Source organism: Ahaetulla prasina, chromosome 15 (assembly GCF_028640845.1).
Source record: "Ahaetulla prasina isolate Xishuangbanna chromosome 15, ASM2864084v1, whole genome shotgun sequence".
Lineage (NCBI taxonomy): Eukaryota > Metazoa > Chordata > Lepidosauria > Squamata > Colubridae > Ahaetulla > Ahaetulla prasina.
The window spans coordinates 9,025,255-9,049,428 of NC_080553.1; the positions used below are offsets into that span (position 1 = coordinate 9,025,255).

A 24,174-nucleotide genomic window follows, 5' to 3' on the forward strand; every position below is an offset into this window, starting at 1 on the left:
ACGAAGCAAGCTTAACAAAGCCAGGAGAATTTTTATGCAAGAGAGACCCAGGCAGAGCTCAATTTCATTAGCAAAATCTCCATTCCCATCTCAGTCCAGGGGAAGGATACTGCAAAATCTCCATTCCCTCCCCACTCCAGGGGAAGGATACTGCAAAATCTCCATTCCCACCTCTCTCCAGGGGAAGGATACTGCAAAATCTCCATTCCCTCCCCACTCCAGGGGAAGGATACTGCAAAATCCCCATTCCCTCCCCACTCCAGGGGAAGGATACTGCAAAATCTCCATTCCCTCCCCACTCCAGGGGAAGGATAGTTCAAAATCTCCATTCCCACCTCACTCCAGGGGAAGGATACTGCAAAATCTCCATTCCCACCTCTCTCCAGGGGAAGGATACTGCAAAATCTCCATTCCCTCCCCACTCCAGGGGAAGGATACTGCAAAATCTCCATTCCCTCCCCATCCAGGGGAAGGATACTGCAAAAACTCCATTCCCACCTCACTCCAGGGGAAGGATATTGCAAAGTCCCCATTCCCACCCCACTCTGGGGCCAGCCAGAGGTGGCATCTGTCGGTTCTCTGCTCAAAATTTCCGCTACCGGTTCTCCAGAACCTGTCAGAACCTGATGGATTTCACCCCTGCCATAAATCCACTACAAGGTTTTGCAGATCACAACAAATCCAAACAGAAGTATCTATCGAGAATCTCAGTCATCCAGGTCATGGTTGTCCCAAAGGTGTTTTTTCAAGAGGCAACTGGACTTTGGGTTTTTCCCCTGAAGACATTTCGTTTCTTATCCAAGAAGCTTCTTCAGTTCTGACTGAAAGGTGAAGGGATGGAAGGGATTTATATATATATATATATTATTTGAATTTATATCCCACCCTTCTCCGAAGACTCAGGGCGGCTTACACAGTGTTAAGCAATAGTCTTCATCCATTTGTATATTATATACAAAGTTAACTTATTGCCCCCAACAATCTGGGTCCTCATTTTACCTACCTTATAAAGGGTGGAAGGCTGAGTCAACCTCGGGCCTGGTGGGACTTGAACTTGCAGTAATTGCAAGCAGCTGTGTTAATAACAGACAGACTTAGTCTGCTGAGCCACCAGAGGCCCTTTGCAGTCATCTGGTCGTTAGCACTCCTTCTAAGAGTCACTGAGGCCACTTGGTTTATCTGTGCCCTCAGGGCCTCCTGAATAGTGCAAATGGTTGTGAAGCCTTTTTCGAAGGACCGTGTATGACACCACCTCTCTCCTGTTTACAGTCCAGTCCTTTCAGCACTTTCACACCCATTTGCACTCTGATTCAGGAGTCCCTGAGGGCAGAGATAAAATGATCTCAACGACTCTCAGGAAGAGCGCTAACTGTTGTGGCCCGCCAGCGGCCAGCAGAGCTGGCAGCAGATTCAGACAGTGAGGAGGTTGGGGAGGAACGCGGGCCTGTCCTGGTGTTGTGCCTCATCCTCCCTCCTCTCCTCAGCCGGGCCCCTCCCGTCTCCTGCCGGGCCTGCTATCAGATTCAGAGTCTGATAATGAAGAGGAACAGCCCGGCATGCCTCCAGCCCCCAGCCCTGGCCCCATGCCTGGAGGGGATGTCAGGAATGAACAAACAAACCTCACTCACACACAGCCATCAGAGGAAGTCAGCCACAGATTGGAATTACCCGGGCCTACTCCTTCTGACCCCTCCCTTTCTCAAACAGCAGAAGACAATCTAAAGTGGGAGGATCCTCGCTTCCGGAGATCTGAGAGGCGACTTCAGCAGAAGGAAGGGAGGGGCAGGCCTGGATAAGTGCTGAGTCATGGAGCCACACCCCATGGCCTATATAAAGGACCAGCTTGAGTCAAGCAACTTTAAGTCAAGCAAAGTCTCATCTGGTTTGCTGAAGTCACACCTTGGATTCCTGCCTGCCCTGAGAAATCTGAAAGGAATTTGGCAAAGCTGCAGAGGCTTCGTGGTCACACTTGATACAGACTTCCCAGACCCGGTCGTCGGAAGGGGAGTGGGACACGACACCTGGAGTCTGGGGAAGGCTCAGACGAGGGCTCTGAGTCGGAGGCAGAGAGGGGGCCAAGACCTCTGGAGTCTGACATCAGCGAGGCAGAAAAAGTCTGACATCAGCGAGGCAGAAAAACAGCGTGGGCCTGTTCCCATTGTGCGCATGCGCAGAGGTGCCAGGAGACAATTAAGGAAACAGGGTCGACTTGGGAGTAAGGCTTGGAGATGACTGGCCCCTCCCATAAGACATAAAAGAGAAGCAAACGGGACGTGAGCTTTTGCAAGAAGCAATTCGTTCATCTGGTTGATTCAAGAGTTGAAACTTCCGTTTGTGACTCTGTGCCAAGTCTGGCCTTGCCCTGCGTCTGGAAATTAGCTCCCTGGCAGCATTCCACATAAGATAGGTGGGTGTTGATAACCTCCCTCTGAAAGACTGCTTTATCAAGCCTTGCGGACTGTAAATGGAAGTAATTTACAATTGTAGGAATTAAAGAGGTTTGTCGGGACTAAGTTTGGGCTGCTTAATTTCTAAGGAAGCCTTGGTCAGAACCCCAACAACCAGAATACTGCAAGGAATATAAATCCTTCTATTCCCCACCATTCAGTCAGAACCAAAGAAGCTTCTTGGATGAGAAGGGCAACGTCTTCAAGGAAAAACCAAATCCAGTGGCCTATTGAAAAAGCACCTGTGGGTCTGTTATAGAAGGCAGATTTGGAACAAGGAAGTGGCTGAATTCAGATGGCCTCTGCAGAATCGCTAAAGGAGGCTTGCTGTTGTGGTCCGTCAGCAGCCTCTGGAGCTGGCAACGGAGTCAGAGAGCAATGAGGCTGAGGTGGGGCCAGGGCCATCGGGAAATGAGGTGCAGACTCCAGAGCCTCCAGAGGCTGACAGTAGTGAGGCAGAGGAACAGGAGGAGCCTGTTCCCAATGCACACATGAGAAGAGCTGCCAGAAAGCAAGAGCAGCTCAAGCAGAGAGGACACCTTGGGAGTAAGGCCAGGAGATGATTGGCCCCTCCCATAAGGCTTAAAACAGACCAGCACCAATGTTTCAGCTTGGCCGGAAAACAACGTTGTAGCTGCGTCCTCTGCTTTGTGTACGTCTTTGTTTTTGTGGCTTCTGGACATTTGCCAGGAAGGGCCTTTGGCAGTTTGCCTAATTGGACCAAGGTTTGTGAGATAACTGAGGAATTTGTGTTGGGAGGCATTTGTTTTACTTTGAGTTGAACGACGCTGGGAATGAAGTAATTCCCAGCTGTTCGAATAAAGTTTGTTTTTCCACGGCCTAAGTTTATTACTACCTACTTGGGCCTGGGTCACAACACTTAGAGACCAGAGTAGCCCGATCCATCTGCTCTAATTTCAACCACCCCCAATTGTTTCATTTTTTTTTCCTTATTAACAAAAGAGACGGCTGAATCGTCTTTTAATGCTTTGGAATCCGCCAACAGCATCCCAGTAAAATCCAGCGGTAATGAACCCGTCAGAATTGATCCGCGAGAACATAAAAACACTGGACGTTTCTCTCTGTCTCATATACGCACACAAACATATACACACCCATCTTGCTATGTCGGGCCTATAAACTAAAGTGCCTTTCCTGGATTGTTTTACGGCGGGCATAAAAACGTCAGCATCTATGGAGGAGGGGGGGAAGACGGAGAAAGAGAGAAAACGGCAGGAGGGGGAAAATAATGAAGTGCCGTTTTCAGGAGAAGGATGAGCGATTCACTCTTTTCCTCAGATGCTCACAAGGTAATCCCAACAGTAAAGGTAAAGGTTCCCCTTGCAAATACATGCTACTCGTACCCGACTCTACGGGGCGGTGCTCATCTCCGCTTCAAAACCGAAGAGCCAGCGCTGTCCGTAGATGTCTCCGTTGTCATGTGGCTGGCATGACTCAACACCAAAGGCGCACGGAACGCTGTTCCCTTCCCACCAAAGGTGGTCCCTATTTTTCTACTTGCACTTTTTACCAGCTTTCGAACTGCTAGGTTGGCAGAAGCTGGGACAAGTCACAGGAGCTCACCCCGTTACGCAGCACTAGGGATTCGAACCGTTGAACTGTCGACTTTCGATTGACAAGCTCAGTGTCTTAGCCACCACGTCAATAGATAGATAGATGATAGATAGGTAGATAGCTATAGAGATGAATGGATGGATGGATGGACGGACATAATTGCAGAAAAGAGAGATGGGGAGAGAGACAGATGTATACGAATAGACATAGATATATATGGAGATAGATAGATAGATAGATAGATAGATAGATAGATAGATAGATAGATAGATAGATAAAGGTAAAGGTTCCCCTCACATATATGTGCTAGTTGTTCCTGACTCTAGGGGGCGGTGGTCATCTCAGTTTCAAAGCCGAAGAGCCAGCGCTGGCCGAAGACGTCTCCCTGGTCATGTGGCCGGCATGACTCAATGCCAAAGGCTCATGGAACGCTGTTCCCTTCCCACCAAAGGGGGTCCCGATTTTTCCACTTGCATTTTTTATGTGCTTTTGAACTGTTAGGTTGGCAGAAGCTGGGACAAGCTGGGACAAGGCTTACCCTGTTACGCTGCGCTAGGGATTCAAACTGCTGAACTTTCAATTGACAAGCTCAGCATCTTAGCCACTGAGGCACCACGTCCCGCGTCTGGTAGGATCCGATAAAGAAAACGGCATAGAAAACTACCACCATCCCATAAATTAAAGCTCCCGAGAACAGCATTGCTACTACAGGTAGCCCACGACTTACAGCAGTTCGTTTAGCGACCGTTCGAAGTTAGCAACGGCACCGAAAAAAGTGACCTGTGACCATTTCTCACACTTAACGACCGTTGCGGCATCCCCCGCGATCAGATGATTTACATTCGGAGGCTTGACACCTGACTCACGTTTATGACGGTTGCAGTGTCCCGGGGGAGGGGGGGGAGTCATCACGCGTTCCCCTTTTGCGACCTTCTTGGCAAGCAGAAAGTCAATGGGGGAAGCCAGGTTCGCTTAACCGCCGTGTTGCTCATTTAACAACCGCAGGGATTCCCTTAGCAAATGTCGTAAAACGGGGGGGAAAGTCACTTAATAAATATCTCACTTAAGAACATAAATCTTGTGCTCGATGGCGGTCATAAGTAGAGGACTAACCGTACTACTACTACTACTACTACTAATAATAATAATAATAATTATTATTATTATTATTATTTAATTTGTATACCGCCCTTCTCCCGAAGGACTCAGGGCGGTGCACAGCCAGAATAAAATACAAAAACTACACATACAATACTAAGAACAACCCTTAAAAAACTTATTCAGTCGGAGACGACTTCCGGTATCCAGTGGCAACGGACGTCTGGAAGGTTTCTCCTGCCTCCAGCGCCCGAATCCGGCCGCCGCCGAGGCCCTCAGGGGCCAGGTGTTCCGAAAAGGACACCTGCCGTACGGACGGCTCGCCAGGGGTCTCCCAGCCGACATACAGGACTGTGGGGACCGATGCTGGCGCGTCCTAGGCTTGGCGGGGTTCGGAGGCCACAGGCCGCGGCCATTATTTTGGTCGTCGCCTGGGCCGCTGTGCCCGGTGACACCGGGGCATTGGATTTATAACTGCAGCAGCCTGGTGGTGAACAGGGCACGGAGAAGAATTGAGGAGGAGAAGGGAAGGGAATATCGGTAAACGTGAGTGGAGTGCTCCGGAGTGCGGGGGGGTTTTCTCTCCCCTGCGGTTGGAAGGAGCACGAGTTATTTTGGAGAGAGGAGAACTTAAAATAAGAAGATTACCGGTTTTGTGGAGCTCTGGAGAGAAGAGGTGATGGAGAAATTTAGGAGGGAAGGTTTGAGGCCCCCCCTCCTTCTGGGGAACAGTGGTGGCGTCCAGCTTCCGCCTTCACTATGAGAATTTTGATGACATCACTTCCCTTCGGTTTCCTGGTTGACTAACTGTACTCTGGACTCGTTGCTCCTGTGAGTGCCCCCTGGTGGATCCGGAGGAAATTACAAGGATACTGTGCTTGCCTGAGGATTTTGATTCTTTTTTTTTTCAAATGGCAAAAGGTCAGAGACCAACTGCTGGAGAGATGGAGAATTCTGGAAAAGTTATCCAATATGGACAAGAAACTGGATGATTTGCAAAGAGGCCAAACGGAAATAAGAGAAGAAATTGTGACTATCCAAAAGGATTTAAAGGATACTCAACAAGTCTCAGCAGAAAACAAGCAGAAAGTGGAAGGTCTGGAGGGTGAAATGCGGGCAGTGCAGAAAAGAGAGGAGACGACAGGCAATGCTGTGCTTGGACTACAGATGGATAAAATGTCTTATTTCCTTAGGTTTCAAAATTTGGAAGAAGTGGACCAAGAAGACTTGAGAGATGTTGTGACTAAATTGTTGGGAGAATTTCTTGGGAGAAGTGTTGATTTCATGAATTGGGATGTGGATCGAGTTTATAGAGTTAATTCAATATGCACGCACGCATGCAGTTCCCAGAGAGGTTCATGTCAAATTTGTGAGAAGAGGCGAGAGATGAAATTCTTAGAAAACATAGGAGTGGGGCACTGATTTACAGGGGCAGGAGATAGCCATTCTGAGGCAGATTCCCAGACAGGTGCGTGAAAAAGAAAGAAATATTATTTTTGTCAAGCAAATTGTACCAGAAGGAGTGGGCTTCAGATGGCTGATGCCAGAGGATTGATGATTTTCCGGGAGGGCATTACGAAAAAATCAGTACAATTGCGGAGGCTACGGCCTATGTGGAGGAACACAAAGCCTTCCTGGAATCAGATGACCCAGGAATTGAAGAAGGGAGGTTATAGATCATGGGGCTGAAGCGGCTGCCGCTGTTGCGGCCCTGGAGTTGGGTCAGGCTGAACCCAGAGTTCTGAGATCCAAAACTAGGAAGTGATAAAGATATTTGGGATTGTGTTGGTTTTCCTTATTCTCTTTTGTACGATATTCTGTTTATTCTTGACTCTTCTTTATTACGTATTTAAAATTTGCAAACTTTGCTACTTCGTGTTACCTGCTTGCCTTATGGCTGTTGTATGTGTTAAAAAATTTGAGTAAAATTCTTATTTTAGATAAGAAAAATGAAAATTTACCATACCTGATATGTATTTGTATAAACCTTTTTTGACTAATAAAAACTTTTTGAACAAAAAAAAAAAAAAAAACTTATTCAGTTGGCCACATTTAAATAAAATATCTCCCTATAAAATTTAAAGAAATTTAAAACCCATAAAATCAATTTAAAATTTTAAAAATTCAAGCCAGTCCAGTAAGACGGAATAAATAAGTTTTAAGTTCGCGGCGAAAGGTCCTGAGGTCAGGTAATTGTCGAAGTCCAGGGGGAAGCTCGTTCCAGAGGGTAGGAGCCCCCACAGAGAAGGCCCTCCCCCTGGGGGCCGCCAGTCGACATTGCTTGGCTGACGGCACCCTAAGGAGTCCCTCTCTGTGAGAACGCACCGGTCGCTAGGAGATAGACGACGGCAGTAGATGGTCCTGTAGGTATCCCGGTCCTAAGCCATGGAGCGCTTTAAAGGTAGTAACCAACACCTTGAAGCGCACCTGGAAGACAACAGGCAGCCAGTATAGTCTGCGCAGGATAGGTGTTACAGGGAGCTCCGAACTGCTCCCTCAATAACCCGCGCAGCCGCATTCAATGAAAAGACGGGTTAGGGATGATATGATAGCAGTGTTCCAATATCTCAGGGGCTGCCACAAAGAAAAGAGGAGGTCAAGCTATTCTCCAAGGCACCAGAAGACAAGGAGCAACGGATGAAAACTAATCAAGGAGAGAAGCAACCTGGAATTAAGGAGAAATCTCCTGACAATGAAAACAATTAATCAAAGGAACAGAAGTAGTGGATGCTCCATCACTGGAGGTTTTTAAAGAAGAGATTGGACAGCCATTTGTCTGAATTGGCATAGGGTCTCCTGCTCGGGCAGGGGGTTGGACTAGAAGACCTCCAAGGTTCCTTCCAGTTCTATTCTGGACCTAACTTAAACAGCAGTAATTCACTTAATTGTGGCAAGAAAGGAGATAAGAGGGGGCAAAATTTTGGGCTCAACTGTGGTCGTATGTCGTAGGACTACCTGTATCACAGATCGGAATCCATGCACATTTCATTCGTGCTAGAATAGATTGCAGGGTAGCGAATTGTTCAGCTCACTGACTCCTTCATAACGTTTCAGGAGCCTTCATCACCCCCCAAATGCTTATTATATGAAAATAATTTAAGTTTAGCTAATAATGCTACAAATAATAACAACAGGAAAGTCCTCAATGGGGGCGGGAGCTCACTTGTGGTCGTATGTGGAGGACGACCTGTATTTTTTTTTTTTTTGCTTACTTTATTAGTTGCAAGTCTCCCAGAGTCACCTCATAGGGCAGTGGTGGCGAACCTAGGGCACATATGCCAGAGGTGGGACTCACGCGCACCTTCACCCCAGCCCACCTCCATCACATTTCTCCCACAGAGAGGAGAGAGAGAGGGAGGGATAGAGAGAGAGTGAAGGGAAGAGAGAGAAAGAGAGAGGGAGGGAAGGAGGGAAAGAGAGAGAGAGAAAGAGAGGGAGGGAGGAAAAGAGAGAAAGAGAGAGAGACAGGGAGGGAAAGAGAGTGAAGGGAAGAGAGAGAGAAAGAGAGGGAGGTAGGGAGGGAAAGAGAGAGAGAGAGAAAGAGGGAGGAAAAGAGAAAGAGAGAGAGAGTGAAAGAGAGAAAGAGAAAGAGACAGGGAGGGAAAGAGAGTGAAGGGAAGAGAGAGAAAAAGAGAGAGGGAGGGAGGGAGGGAAAGAGAGAAAGAGAGGGAGGGAGGAAAAGAGAGAAAGAGACAGGGAGGAAAAGTGAGAAAGAAAAAGACAGGGAGGGAAAGAGAGTGAAGGGAAGAGAGAGAAAGAGAGAGGGAGGGAGGGATGGAAAGAGAGAGAGAGAAAGAGAGAGAGGGAGGAAAAGAGAGAAAGAGAGAGAGACGGAGGGAAAGAGAGAAAGAGAAAGAGACAGGGAGGGAAAGAGAGAGTGAAGGGAAGAGAGAAGGGAAGGGAGGGAAAGAGAGAAAGAGAGAGAGGGAGGAAAAGAGAGAGAGAGAGAGAGAGAGTGAAAGAGAGAAAGAGAGACAAGGAGGGAAAGAGAGAATGAATTGAAGAGAGAGAGAAAGAGAGAGGGAGGGAGGGAAAGAGAGAGAGAGAAAGAGAGGGAGGGAGGAAAAGAGAGAAAGAGAGAGAAACAGGGAAGGAAAGAGAGAAATGATATTACAAGAGTTTTCTCTTTTATTGTTGCTAAACATAATATTTCAAAAGCAGGGAAAAAAATGAAAGGGCATAAAAAGTGCATTTATCACGTTTTCCTTAGAACGATTAGCTGAACTCTGCCTTGTTTATCATTATTTTAGGCGCTAAAAACTCATTATTCAGGTTAAATTGCCGTATTTGGCACTTTGCCATAAATAAGCGGGTTTTGGGTTGCAGTTTGGGCACTCGGTCTCTAAAAAGTTCGCCATACACTGTCGTAGGGGACGTAGGTGGCATAAAAACGTCCTAAACAAGGAAGAGAAATGTAGGTTATCCAAAGATTTTTCTCTCTATCGGAAGCCGCCTCCTCTTTTTCCCTTCTTCTCCTTTTTCCATCCTCTCTTCTAGGAGAGCTGCTCCCTTCGCGGCAGACACTCCAAGGGCACATTAGCAAATCGAGACCGCGCCTGACCTGTCGTTACGATCCCGCTGGGATTTGCAGATCGCAGCTCTCGCTGCTGAAGATGTTTCGAAAAGTTTTGAAGGGAAGCTTCGGAGCGACCTACCTCGACTCGCAAGCTGCCTTTCGGTGAATCCTAATAGCCCCCTGGACACGGGGAAGGAGTTTAGAAATAAAATATAAAATAAAACAAAATCTACCACCCACCGCTTTGACCTTCAAGATGTGGCCTTCATAAAAAGCAGGTTTCTCTCAAATTGTTGTGGTCCGCCAGCAGCCTGCGGAGCTGGCAACGGAGTCAGACAGCGATGAGGCTGAGGAAGAACATGGGCCAGTCCTGGGGGCTGGGGAAGGCCCGGATGAGGGCTCTGCGTTGGAGGCAGAGCTGGGGCAAGGGCCATCTGGGAGTGATGTGCGGACTCTGGAACCTCCAGAGACTGACAGTAGTGAGGCAGAGGAACAGGAGGAGCCTGTTCCTAATGCACGCTTGAGAAGAGCTGCCAGAAGGCAAGAGCAGCTAAAGCAAAGAGGACGACTCGAGAGTAGGGCCAAGAGATGATTGGCCCCTCCCATAAGGCTTAAAAGACCAGCAATGGTGTTTAGGCTCTTTGCCGGAAAACAACATTGATAGCTTTGTCTTGCTGCATTTGTTTCTTATTGGTGTTTTCCGAACTTTTGCCAAGAAAGGCCTTTGGCAGTTAATTAGACCCAGGTTGGTGATAAGACTGAGGAATTGTGTTGGGAAAAATTTGCTTTGATTTAGTTTGGACTATGCTGAGAATGAGTTAATTCTCAGTTGTTCTAATAAAGTTTGTTTGTTTTTAAACTGACTGAGTTTCCTACTACCTACTTGGGCCTGGGTCATAACACAAATGATGGTCGTGATGACCGTGGATTCAGCTTTGTCTCTTCATCGCAGAGATCAGAAGCCTACTGTTCTGACCCAGCTCCCCAAACTTTCTAAAGTTAATTCAAAGATTCCTTTATTAGGAGCACCAGCAGCCCCGGCAAAAAGTTTCTCTCTCAACACGGGCTAACAAGTCCGTCCAGCAGGTAGATGAATAGTTGTCTGCCACACCAATTCATCTCCACCCCCTGCATTTTATCCCCAGAGATAGAGATGGGACTTCGCTAGCAGCGGTAGCTCTTCCATCCCAAGGACCGGCTCATAGATTTCCACTGCTCTCCTCTCCTCTGTCTTCTGCACAACTGTGCGTCAGGCACTGGACTCAACTGTTCCTCCTCTTCTTCATCAGCCACCTCCAGACCTGGGGGCTCTTGACGCCATCTGAGGGCTGACGGATGGCCCAGGCTCCGCCTCTGTCTCTCTGTCTCTCTCTCTCTCTGCCAGCTCCATTCCCTCTTCCCCCACGGAGCTCTCAGGTTGCCTTGATGCTGACCCTGACTCCCACGCCACCTCATCATCATCATCTGATTCACCTGCTGGAGGGGCTGGCGGTTGACAAGCCACAACAGCTACCTTGACTCGCAAGCTGAGGTGAATTTTAATAGCCTCCTGTACACGGAGGAGGCCTTTAAAAAAATGATAATATAATTATCACCCACCATTTTGACCTTCAAGATGTGGCCTTTATAAAAACCAAGGTTTTTCTGAAACGATGGTCATAATGACCATTGATTCAGCGTCGCCTCTCGTCCACCGAGATCCGAATCCTACGCTGCATTTATTCTTGCTTGTATCTGGAAGTACAACGGAGAGGGAGATCCGTAATCCTCCTTCTGTGGGAAAGAAAGCCAACATGAGGGCCTTGGCATGTTTTGAAAAACTGAACGTCATCCCTCTTTGGCTCCGAGTTCAGCGATTAATTTTTTTCTAAAAAGCTGCTCATCTATTCTTCCACGCGGCTTGATCAAGCTGTCAGAAACGGATCTCCGAAGCAATTATTGCCAAGGATGTTTTCCCTGTCCTTGTCAAAATATGTACGACGGCGCTGTGATTTGAAGTCAAGAAAGGGTAACCTTTTCTTTTCCTCCCTTTCTTTTTGAACATCGCTTTCGACGACGGGGGGAAATTGAGGGTCAGTTAAGGATAGGATGTTTTCGATCCCAGAGGGGAGAATCATTTCTTTCAAGAATTTTGATTGTGGATGTGCACAGTTTAAACTGCTCCAGGTTTATCCAAAGATTTTGGCTCGTCATCCGTAGCGCCAGGGCTACCTCTTGCATCATGGCACCACAGTCTCATTTTTTAAAAATCCCACTTTGATTAATCCATAAGTATTAATCCATAAGTAACCCATGACAGGTGGCTTAGTGGATAAGACACTGAGCTTGTGGATCGAAAGGTCGGCAGTTCAGCAGTTTGAATCCCTAGTGCCACGCCATGGGGTGAGCTCCCGTGACTTGTCCCAGCTTCTGCCAACCTAGCAGTTCAAAAGCACATAAAAAATGTAAGTAGAAAAATAGGGACCATTTTTGGTGGGAAGGGAACAGCGTTCCGTGCGCCTTTGGAGTTGAGTCATGCCGGCCACATGACCACGGAGACGTCTTCGGACGGCGCTGGCTCTTCGGCTTTGAAACGGAGATGAGCAGCACCCCCTAGAGTCGGAAACGACTAGCACGTATATGCGAGGGCAACCTTTACATTTACCTAACTCAAGATGGCGAATATGTCTAAAAGATATATCTAAAATCTATCGGAAAGCTGAGTCTGTCATCTGTACCTCCGTAACTTTCTGGTTTGGTTCTGCAGCCCAACAAGACAGACACGGACTTCAGAGGATCATTAGAACTGCAGAAAAAACAATGGCTCCCAACCTGCCTTCCATTGAGGACCTGTATACTGCACGAGTCAAAAAGTGGGCTGTGAAAATATTTATAGACCCCTCACATCCTGGATATAAATTGTCTCAACTTGTACCCTCAAAACGACGTTACAGGGCTGTGATGGCGAACCGTACCATACCTATGGCACACGTACCATCCACCATGCACACTAGCCAGCTGCTCTCCTCCATGTTCTGTTTCCCTCCCCCCGATACTCCCAGCAAAGAGTCAGTCAGAGGCCTCCTTTTCTCCTTTTATTTACATAGATATATGTCCTGGCCACGTCTACCCACGGGCCTGCCAAGTTTCTGGAGATAACGAGGAAATTATAGATAAGGCCAGAATTACTCACGAATATATTCTTCCCTCCATTGAAACAGTTTGCCCGCGCAAATTCATTGCTTTGTCCAAGACAAAAAACCAGGAAGTCCCGCCTCCTATTTATAGTCTCTGCAGATGTCACTGCATGACAATTATGACTTGGCTTTATCCCAACACTGCTTCTGCTGCACGCACCAGTCACGCCTGCACAGTCTTGCATCACTCCAAAACTGTTCTTGGGGCGTTGCCAAATCAGAAGAAGGCTCCAGGGAATCAGGTCTTGCCGGCCCCTCCTCCTCCCTTTGAGTGGGTGCCAGGGAGGGAAAGGGCTCAAGAGAAGCAGGGCTTGCCAGGTCTTCTCCCTCACTTTCTGAATCATCCGAGTCCAGGAGTCCGGGTCCAGGAACCTGGGTCACAACACTCCAGGTTTTAGTGCTCCGGTGCACACACGCACTCCAGTTTCGACACTCGGTGCCGAAAAGATTAGCCACCACTGTTATACGACACTGCACACCAGAACAACTAGACGCAAGGACAGTTTTTCCCCCATGCCATCGCACTGCTAAACAACTAATTCCCACAACACTGTCAAACTATTTGCTAACTTTATTACTATTCTTCTACTCATTCTTCCTATTACTTATTTCCTTTTCTACATTACTGTGTTTCCCCGAAAATAAGACCCTGTGTTATATTTTTCTGAACCCCGAAATAAGCGCTTGGCCTTATTTTCGGGGAGGTCTTATTATTTTGGGGCACGTGGAGGAAACCAGAGGAAATGGCGGGGACCGGCTGCACATGCGTTTAAACATTTTCAGGGAGGGATTATTTTCAAGGGTGGGGGGGGCTTATTTTAGTGCATGCGCTCAAAAGCCCGATTGGGCTTATTATTATATGGCATGTCTTACTTTAGGAGAAACAGGGTATGAATATAACTTTGTTGCTTGTATCTTTACGATTTATGTTTTTTTATTTAGTTTCCTGGTATGATTTTTGTTGATTGCTTATTTGTGTTGTGTCTTATGATTCACGACAAATGTATTTTTTATGATGACTAAGATCATGATTGATCACTTATAGCTTTTATGTACACTGAGAGCTTACGCACCAAAGACAAATTCCTTGTGTATCGAATCACACTTGACCAATAAAGAATTCTATTTATCTTCTATCTTAAATTTGGATGCTTGGCACCTGGCGTGTATTGATGGGGGTTGCGGCTTCCTGGGGTCACGTGATCACCCTTTGTGAACTTTCTATCCATCTTCTGACAAGCAAGAAAGCCAGACCGCATGATTCATTTAACAACCGAGCTGCGGTGGCGCAGTGGTTAGAGAGCAGTACTGCAGGCTACTTCTGCTGATCACCGGCTGCCAGCAGTTTGGCAGATCAGATCGAATCTCACCAGGCTCAAGGTTGACTCAGCCTTCCATCCTTCCGAGGTGGGTAAAATGAGGACCCAGATTGTTGAGGGCTGACTCTATAAACCGCTTAGAGAGGGCTGGAAAGCACTGTGAAGCGGTATATAAATCTAAGAGCTATTGCTATTGCTATTGCTCGCCCTTCCTTCCTTCCTTCCTTTCTTCTTTCCCTTTTTTCCTTCCCTTTGCACAATGGTTAGAACGCAGTATTGCAGGCTAACTCTACCCACTGCCAACAGTTCGATCTTGACCAGCTCAAGGTCGACTCAGCCTTCCATCCTTCCAAGGTGGGTAAAATGAGGACCCAGATTGTTGGGAGCAATAGGCTGATTCTGTAAATGCTCAGAGAGGGCTTTAAAGCACGGTAAAGTGGTATATAAGTCTAATTGCTATTGCTATTGTTCTTCCTTTTCTCCTTCCTTCCTTCCTTCCTTCCTTCCTTCCTTCCTTCCTTCCTTCCTTCCATCCATCCATCTATCCATCCATCCATCTATCCATCCATCCATGGTGCACAGTGGTTAGAATGCAGTATTGCAGGCTGACTCTGCCCACAGCCTAGAATTTGATCCTGACCGGCTCAAGGTTGACTCACCCTTCCATCCTTCTATGGTCAGTAAAATGAGGACCCATATTGTTGGGGCAACAGGCTGACTCTGTAAATTGCTTAGAGAGGGCTGTAAAACACTGTGAAGCATTGGTAACCCCAGTGATTTGACCATGGCAAAAGGTCGTAAAACGGGGCACAGCTCACTTAATAACTGCCTTCCTTAACAGGGGAAATTTGGGGGCTTAATTGTGGTTGTAAGCTGTGGACCAGCTGCATACCGATGTTTCTCAACCTTGGCAATTTTAAGATGCATGGACTTCAACTCCCAGAATTCCCCCGACATCATGCTAGCTGGGCAGTTCTGGGAACCAAAATCCACACAACTTAAAGTTCCCAAGATTAAGAAACACAGAACTGTACAGTTAGGAAAAGGCTGTCATGCAAGCTAAACATTAAGAACTCTGATATCAGGAATGTGTTTCTCACTCAGTCCATGTGCAGGAAATCCGTCAATGAATCAATCAGAATAGAGCTGGAAGGGACCTTGGAGGTCTTCTAGTCCAGCCCCCTGCAAAAGCAGGAGACCCTATACCATTTCAGACAAATGGCGGTCCAGTCTCTTCTTAAAAACCTCCAGTGATGAAGCACCCACACCTTCTGGAGGCAAGCTGTTCCACTGGTTAATGGTTAACTTCCTGTTAATGGTTAACGGTTAACTTCCTGTTAGGAAGTTTCTCCTTCATTTTCCAAGTTGCTTCTCTCCTTCATTAGTTTCCATCCACCATCAAGGACAATGGACAAGGCGTTCAAAAGACCAACCTGCTCATCAACTATGCTGTAAATCAGATTTAAACAGGGCTCAGTGTGAAAAGTCGCCAGATGGCAGGATACGGTGGACTGAAGCGGTTTGGGAAAGCCATAGAAATGCAAAAAAGCAAAGCTTCTGAACGACAGCATTGGGGGAACTCCAGACAGATCTGAAAAGACTGCAAGGACAAGATGCGTTTAAGCATCCAGCTGTTTCCCACCATGGGTAGGGAAAAAATGGCCTCGATTCAGGAAAAAACCCCGAGCCACCAAAACGAAAGCCAAAATCCCATGCAAAGTTGTGATTCTCCATTTCTGAATTCAAACACGGTGCTTAAGAGGGGAGGGGAACCATACCAGGTAGCACGGACCCTCTACTATCAAGCAACAAACACGTTAACACCTGCAGAGTCGGTTTCTGAGTTCCGCTGCTTAAACGGAGAAGGCTTACTACAGACTTACCTTAAGTCGGCTGCTATCAAATTAAAGCCATTGTAAAGATGTCCCTCTGAGGCCACTTTCTTCAAGTAAGAGTAACAGTCCATTTCTGACATCAAGAAATTGGTCACCAGGGTGCCTGCAAAGAGAGGAATATAACCAGTGGTTTATAACTAAGGAAGCATCTCTTCCCAGAAATGAGACCAGATATCTCGCCAGATCAGGTAAGCTCAGTAGTATTTCAGAACTGAATGAGCTGCCAGAATGTAATGGTATTGTCAGAGTATATTCATCAACTGGAATAGGACATGGTAACAAGGTCAGCCAATGTATAGGCATAGCAACTGGGACAGCCAATGAGGGCTGTTTGGGAGCTGAGACAGACTGGAACCAAGGCGTGTCTTAGTCTGCAGCTTCTAAGTCTGTGCAGAAAAAACTGAAACTAGTCTGCTCTGCTGAAATGAAACTAACTGTTCTCTCCTGCCTTGTGCTTTGCTTGTAACTGCTACGTTGGAAGAAATCTATCCTGGTATTGTACATTTATATTATGTATATAAAGAAGTTAATGAATCCTGCTGCATCAGTCTGTCTGTGTGTGTACTTTCTGGATTTGATTTCTGCAACAAACTCTGATAGATGTGTAAACGTGACCTAGAAGGATTAAGGGGGAAGCGATGCTGCCTACAGAACCATCAGATAAAAGGTTGAAGAGCCCACAGAGAAAAAACTTGCAAATTGTTTAACACAATGTAAGCCGCCCTGAGTCTTTGGAGAAGGGCGGGATATAAATTCAAATAAAAAAAATATGATCAGGCTCCCAGCTATTCAGATAATCTATTCAGATTAACAGAGTTCGAAGGGACCTTATAGGTCCTCTAGTCCAACCCCCCCGCCCAAACAGGAGACCCTACAGAAATTTCCTGACAGTTAGAACAATTAACCAGTGGAACAACTTGCCTCCAGAAGTTGTGAATGCTCCAACACTGGAAGTTTTAAAGAAGATGTTGGATAACCATTTGCCTGAAGTGGTATAGGGTTTTCTGCCTAAGCAGGGGGTTGGACTAGAAGACCTCCAAGGTCCCGTCCACCTCTGTTATTTTGTTCTATTCTATTTAGTCCAACCCCCCACCCAAGCTGGAGACCCTAAACCAATTCTGACAGATGGCAGTCCAGTCTCTTCTTGAAAGCTTCCAGTGATGAAGCTCCCACAACTTCTGAAGGCAACTTCTGTTCCATCGGTTGATTGCTCTCACTGTCAGAAAATTCCTCCTTATTTCTAGGTTGAATTTCTCCTTGTTCAGTTTGCATCCATTATTTCTTGTCTGGCCTTCGGGCGCTCTGAAAAACAGCTGCCTCCTCTCTGTGGCAGCCCCTCAAAATATTGGAAAGCTGAGTCAACTTTCAGCCGGTCAGGATTGAAGGAATCGAACTCCTGGCGGTGGGCAGTGAGTTAGCCTGCAATACTGTAGCCTAACCACCAGAATGCCCTTTTTAATTATCGATAGTCATTACAGTTGATAATTATATAATACAGGCTCTATTACAGTTACGGGAGGAACATTTTTTTTAAGTTAAGCAGGGGACATCCCATCAACCTCTCATTTCCTACTACATACTTGCCTCTTCCTTTTGCTTGCTTGTTGATCTGAGGCTGCATGTAATTGGTCAAGGCGGCCATCTTGCCTTTCTTGCTGATTCCGAGCCAGGACCCGCCTTCTTTCCCTTCTTCCATATCCAAGCCTGCGATCAATAACAAAAACAAATGAATTACCTGGGCACCATTAAGCAACCTGCGATGACCCGGGGCGTGACACAAAGGTAACACAACCAGAGAACTGATAGGAGTCCGTTTATGATCACTAACTGTGCCCCCAATGCCTCTTTCAACTCTCCGGCCTGGAGAGAGCTCTTCCATCAACCTGTAATAGTCTTTGGCTGCCAATACTTCAGTCCCAAATGTTGTAAGCAGAAAAACTTCTAACAAAAACTCCAAAGGCAAGACCAGGTAATTAATCCGGCAGAGCAAGCAATTCCCTCCCCACTCCTGGGGGAAGGATATTGCAAAATCCCCATTCCCTCCCCACTCCTGGAGGAAGGTTACTGCAAAATCCCCATTCCCTCCCCACTCCTGGGGGAAGGACACTGCAAAATCTCCATTCCCTCCCCACTCCTTTGGGAAGGATACTGCAAAATCCCCATTCCCTCCCCACTCCTGGGGGAAGGATATTGCAAAATCTCCATTCCCTCCCCACTCCTGGGGGAAGGATACTGCAAAATCCCCATTCCCTCCACACTCCTGGGAGAAGGATACTGCAAAATCCCCATTCCCTCCCCACTCCTGGGGGAAGGATACTGCAAAATCCCCATTTCCTCCCCACTCCTGGGGGAAGGATACTGCAAAATCCCCATTCCCTCCCCACTCCTGGGGGAAGGATACTGCAAAATCCCCATTCCCTCTCTACTCCTGGGGGAAGGATATTGCAAAATCCCCATCCCTTCCCACTCCTGGGGGAAGGATACTGCAAAATCCCCATTCCTTCCCCACTCCTGGGGGAAGGATATTGCAAAATCCCCATCCCTTCCCACTCCTGGGGGAAGGATACTGCAAAATCCCCATTCCCTCCCCACTCCTGGGGGAAGGATATTGCAAAATCTCCATTTTTCCCACTTTGGGTCCAGCCAGCGGTGATATTTGCCGGTTCTCCAGACTACTCAAAATTTCTGCAACCGGTTCTCCGGAACCTGTCAGAACCTGCTGGTTTTCAAACCCCACCCCCACCCCCGACTTCCCAGAACAAACACAAGGTATAGTTTAAAAGAAAAAACAATCATACGCTAAATTTTCCGCCCCTGGCCTGGTTTCATGGGACAGGAAAGAAGAAAGCATTTAGCCACCATGACACAAGGAGTAGAAGATAAACTACCTTCTTTCTTGAGATTGACGGCTCAAGGCCTAAGTCTTATAAAACCAAGGGCAGACGGGCACACACACACACACACACACACACACACACCTGAGAGAGAGGATAAATACATCAAAACAGACCAGAACGCTTTTAAAATTCAAATTTCGGCAGGCACCGCGTCCCCCACCCCACCCCCGCTAAGCATCGCTTGTATAAAACAGGTAGAGCGGAGGGGTCTCGTACAGCCCATACTCGTCAAGAATTCAGAATGAAAACCAGACTTTCAAAAAGTTAAAAAAAGAAGAAGAACAACAACAACTTTGGGGGGGGGGGGACAGAAAGCGTGAGAGAATAATTTATCCTCTGCAGCATTCCTGCCAATGACAACAAAGTTAAGCAGAAGAGAAGAATCTTTGCAGATATATTTTTTTCCCCCAACGACAACAAAAAAATCCCCATGGTTTGACTGTGGAAATCCCGTTTTTATTTATGTGCATATTGAAACATGTACTTTAGGGTGGCTAGGCAGGAGAGAGAGAGAGAAAGAGAGGAAGGAAGGAAGGAAGGAAGGAAGGAAGGAAGGAAGGAAGGAAGGAAGGAAGGAAGGAAGGAAGGAAGGAAGGAAGGAAGGAAGGAGAGAGAGAAGGCAGGAAGGAAGGAAGGAAGGAGAGAGAAGGCAGGCAGGCAGGCAGGCAGGAGAGAGAAGGAAGGAAGGAAAATGGAAGGAAGAAAAAATGGAAGGAAGGAAAATGGAAGGAAGAAAAAATGGAAGGAAGGAAGGAAAGAAGGAAGGAAGGAGAGAGAAGGCAGGCAGGCAGGAAGGCAGGAAGGAAAGTAGAAGGAAGGAAAGAGAGAGAAGGAAGGAAGGAGAGAGAAAGAAGGAAGGGAGGGAGGGAGGGAGGGAGGAGAAAAGAAAGAAGGGACAGAGACTGGAAATAGTTATCAAGTTTTGTTTTTTTTTTGTTTACATTTATACCCCGCCCTTCTCCGAAGACTCAGGGCGGCTTACAGTGTATAAGGCAATAGTCTCATTCTATTTGTATATTTTTACAAAGTCAACTTATTGCCCCCCCAACAATCTGGGTCCTCATTTTACCTACCTTATAAAGGGTGGAAGGCTGAGTCAACCTTGGGCCGGGCTCGAACCTGCAGTAATTGCAGGCTACTGTGTTCTTAATAACAGGCTTTACCAGCGTGAGCTAAACCGGCCCCAGTGAGGAATGCAATAAATTTTTAGGGAGGGTAGGAGAGGGAGAGAGATCTATGAGGTGGCTTGGTGGCTAAGACGCTGAGCTTGTCGATCAGAAAGATCGGTGGTTCGAATCCCCAGTATAGGTCTCCTGCGTGAGTAGGAGGTTGGACTAGATGACCTCCAAGGTCTCTTCCAACTCTGTTACTGTCACTAATTGACAGGAATGCTTCTAAAATGGGCAGCATTGGATCTGCTAAAGCTATGCGCTTGAAAAATAAATGGGATTAGCACAGAACAAAATCCACACCTCTTGTCTTTAAAATCATGGGATTTCAAGGGCCACACTCAAGTGCTGCTGTATAAAGGTGTAAATATAACCCACACTAAGGAATAAAGGGAAGCCTGTTTGGTCTAGGCTACAAAGTTCGAGTCTTGCCTTAGGCATGAAAGCCAGCTGGATGACTGTACTGATAACCAGGAGACTGGGAGTTTCAGTCCTGCCTTAAGGCATGAAAGCTGATTGTGTGACTTTGGGCCAATCACCAAGAGACAGTGAGTTCTAGTCCTGCCTTAGGCATGAAAGCCAGCTGGGTGACTGTACTGATAACCAGGAGACCGGGAGTTTCAGTCCTGCCTTAAGGCATGAAAGCTGATTGTGTGACTTTGGGCCAATCACCAAGAGACAGTGAGTTCTAGTCCTGCCTTAGGCATGAAAGCCAGCTGGGTGACTGTACTGATAACCAGGAGACCGGGAGTTCCAGTCCTGCCTTAAGGCATGAAAGCTGGCTGGGTGACTTTGGGCCAATCACCTGAAGACTGTGAGTTCTAGTCCTGCCTTAGCCATGAAAGCTGGCTGGGTGACTTTGGGCCAATCACCAGGAGACAGTGAGTTCTAGTCCTGCCTTTGACATGAAAGCCGGCTGGGTGACTTTGGGCCAATCACCAGGAGACAGGGAATTCTAGTCCTGCCTTTGACATGAAAGCTGGCTGGTGACTTTGGGCCAATCACCGGGAGATTGTGAGTTCTAGTCCTGCCTTTGACCTGAAAGCTGGCTGGGTGACTTTGGGCCAATCACTAAGACCCTGGGAGTGATCAGCTGTATGTCGAGGATGGCTTGACTTAAACACATACCCAGAGAGCGCTATACGTACCACTGAGAATCTCGCTGCTACTGTCCCAAAAATCGGCAGATTTCGACGGCCTGTTGTAATATTCATCTCTGTTAGCTGCTAGGATCAGCCTGTAGGTAAAGGACAGAAAATCTGTGATTGCACTGAAAAATGACCTTTGTTTTATTACTTCATAATAATTACTTCATCATAATTTTATTGCAAGGGAGGTAGGGACAGATTTTATTTTCCTGGGCTCCAAGATCACTGCAGCCAAGAAATTAAAAAACGCTTGCTCCTGGGGTGGAAAGCTATGGCAAATCTAGACAGCATACTAAAAAGCAGAAACTCTTTCTTTTTTCTTTTCTTTTTTTTCTTTTTCTCTTCCTCCTCTCCTCTCTTTTTCTCTTCTTTTCTTCCTCCTCTCCTCTCTTCCTTTTCTCTTCTTCTCTTCTCTCTTCCTCCTCCTCTCCTCTTTCTTTTCTCTTCTTTTTTCTCTCTTCCTCCTCTCCATTCTTTTCTCTTTTCTTCTCTCTTCCTCCTCTCCTCTCTTTCTTTTCTCTTTTCTTCTCTCTTCCCCTTCACCTGTCTTTCTTTTCTCTTCTTTTCTTCTCTTCCTCCTCTTCTCTCTTTTATCTTCTTTTCTTCTCTCTTCCTCTTCGCCTCTCTTTCCTATTTTCTTCTCTCCTCTTTCTTCTCTTTTTTCTTCTCTCAACACTCAATTCTCAATTCTCAATTCCCTCAACACTGTCAGACTATTTACTGAATCTGCACTACTATTAATCTTCTCATCGTTCCCATCACCAATCTCTTTCCACTTATGACTGTATGACTATAACTTTGTTGCTGGCAATCCTTATGATTGACATTGATATATTGACCATCAATTGTGTTGTAAATGTTGTACCTTGATGAAGGTATCTTTTCTTTTATGTACACTGAGAGCATATGCACCAAGACAAATTCCTTGTGTGTCCAATCACACTTGGCCAATAAAAATTCTATTCTATTCTATTCTATTCTATTCTATTCTATTCTATTCTATTCTATTCTATTCTATTCTATTCTATTCTATTCTATTCTCTCTGCTTCTTTTCCTCTCTTTCTTTTCTCCTCTTTTCTTCTCTCTTCCTCCTCTCCTCTCCTCTCTTCTACCCTATTCATTTACTTCTTTTTCCTTCCTCCCTCCCTCCCTCCCACTTCGGATCACAAATATAATTTTACTGCTGTTCTCTTAAAAAGACCATTACACAATCTTTGCAACACATATAGCCACAGTTTGAGCCAGTTGCAAAGAAGTCGCTTTTCCTTTACGCCATGAGCTATATCCCTGGCAAGATTCTGAACCCTGTAAAATTCTTCTTTTTTTTTCTTTTTAATACAACCAGTCAAAGAAAGAAGATCTCCGGCGTTTTGGCCCAAGTTTCACTTTGCCGTTTGGAAAACCCAGGCTTCTGGCCGTTGAACTGAACAGACTTGGTTCTCCTCTTGGCTGGAATTAATTCTGTTTAGCAGAGACATCACCCTGCCAACCAAAGTGCATATAGTCAAGGCGATGGTTTGCCCAGTTGCAATGTACGGCTGTGAAAGTTGGACCATAAGGAAGGCTGAGCGCCAAAGAATGGAGGCCTTTGAACTCTTGGTGCTGGAGAAGACTCCTGCGAGTCCCTTGGACTGCAAGGCGATCCAACCGGTCAGTCCTAAAGGAGATCAACCCTGGCTGCTCTTTAGAAGGCCAGATCCGGAAGAGGAAACTCAAATACTTTGGCCAACTAATGAGAAGGAAGGACTCCCTGGAGAAGAGCTGAATGCTGGGAACGATGGAGGGCAAAAGAAGAAAGGGATGGCAAAGAACAAGGTGGCTGGATGGAGTCACTGAAGCAGTCGGCGTGAACTTCAATGGACTCCAGAGGATGATAGAGGACAGGAAGGCCTGGAGGAACATTGTCCATGGGGTCGCGATGGGTCGGACACAACTTCACAACTAACTACAACAACAATTTTATTGCTGCATAAGATACAACAAGAAAAAAAATGTTGTTACATGTCACCCCAAGCAACAGTTTAACTAAGGTTTGCTGAATAAGGTGAAATCATCAGAGCTTCCTTATGACTCTGAGACACGATGCGGTGCGCTTTGATTCAACAGGTCTTACATTCTGCGGATTTTTTTTTTAATCGTTTCCATGTTTTCTATATCGTTTTCATCATTTTAGAATTTTGGAATTGTAAGCTGCCCAGAGTCAAACTCTTGGGGCAGCTATAGAAACCGAATTAAAAACTGCAGAACATGAGCTCGGTCATTTTCAGGCTATCTACAGATAGACCTCAACTTACATATGATTGCAATTTTAACATGAATTCCAGCACCAATTCTTTGCCAACACCCTTGAATCCTGGATTCAAAAACTGCTCTCTGTTTTGATCTTTCTAGCACGAAGAAGAAATTTCCTGACAGTTAGAACAATTAATCAGTGGAACAACTTGCCTCCAGAAGTTGTGAATGCTCCAACATTGGAAGTTTTTTAGAAGAGATCGGACAACCATTTGTCTGAAATGGTATAGATTTCCTGTCTAAGAAGGGGGTTGGACTAGAAGACCTCCAAGGTCCCTTCCAACTCTACTGTTCTATTCTATTCTGTTGTTATTCTAATCTATTTTTATTCTGTTCTACTGTTATTCTGTTCTATTCTATTATTCTACTTTTATTCTATTCTATAGTTATTCTATTTTATTATTCCATTCTATTGCATTCCATTCTATTGCATTCCATTTCATTCCATTCCCTATTCTATTCCCTATTCCAGGGGTCAGCAACCTGCGGCTCTAGTGGCTCTTTCACCCCTCTGCTGCGGCTCCCTGTCACTCAAAATATGCATCATAACTGCCAATGTGCGATACCCACCGGCATATGATTATTGAGCTTTTCAACCCCTGGTAGGCCAATCATGGATACATCCAAGAAAAGAAAAGTTT

The 24,174-nt window shown here is 46.3% G+C and overlaps 1 protein-coding gene across 3 annotated transcripts in view; it reads right to left on the bottom strand.

Annotated features, from left to right (window-relative positions):
- Positions 1-24,174, bottom strand: part of TANGO2 (transport and golgi organization 2 homolog) — an 87,844-nt gene that overhangs the window by 36,553 nt on the left and 27,117 nt on the right. For all 3 annotated transcript variants that reach the window (XR_009152205.1, XM_058158417.1, XM_058158418.1), the window contains exons 3-5: positions 21,241-21,329; positions 17,611-17,730; positions 16,015-16,129 (exon numbers count right to left, since the gene is read on the bottom strand). Coding sequence is in view for 2 of the 3 variants with exons in the window: in XM_058158417.1 (XP_058014400.1) it covers positions 16,015-16,129; positions 17,611-17,730; positions 21,241-21,329 (324 nt within the window). In the remaining variant the exon portion in view is untranslated. The remainder of the gene's footprint in view (positions 1-16,014; positions 16,130-17,610; positions 17,731-21,240; positions 21,330-24,174) is intronic.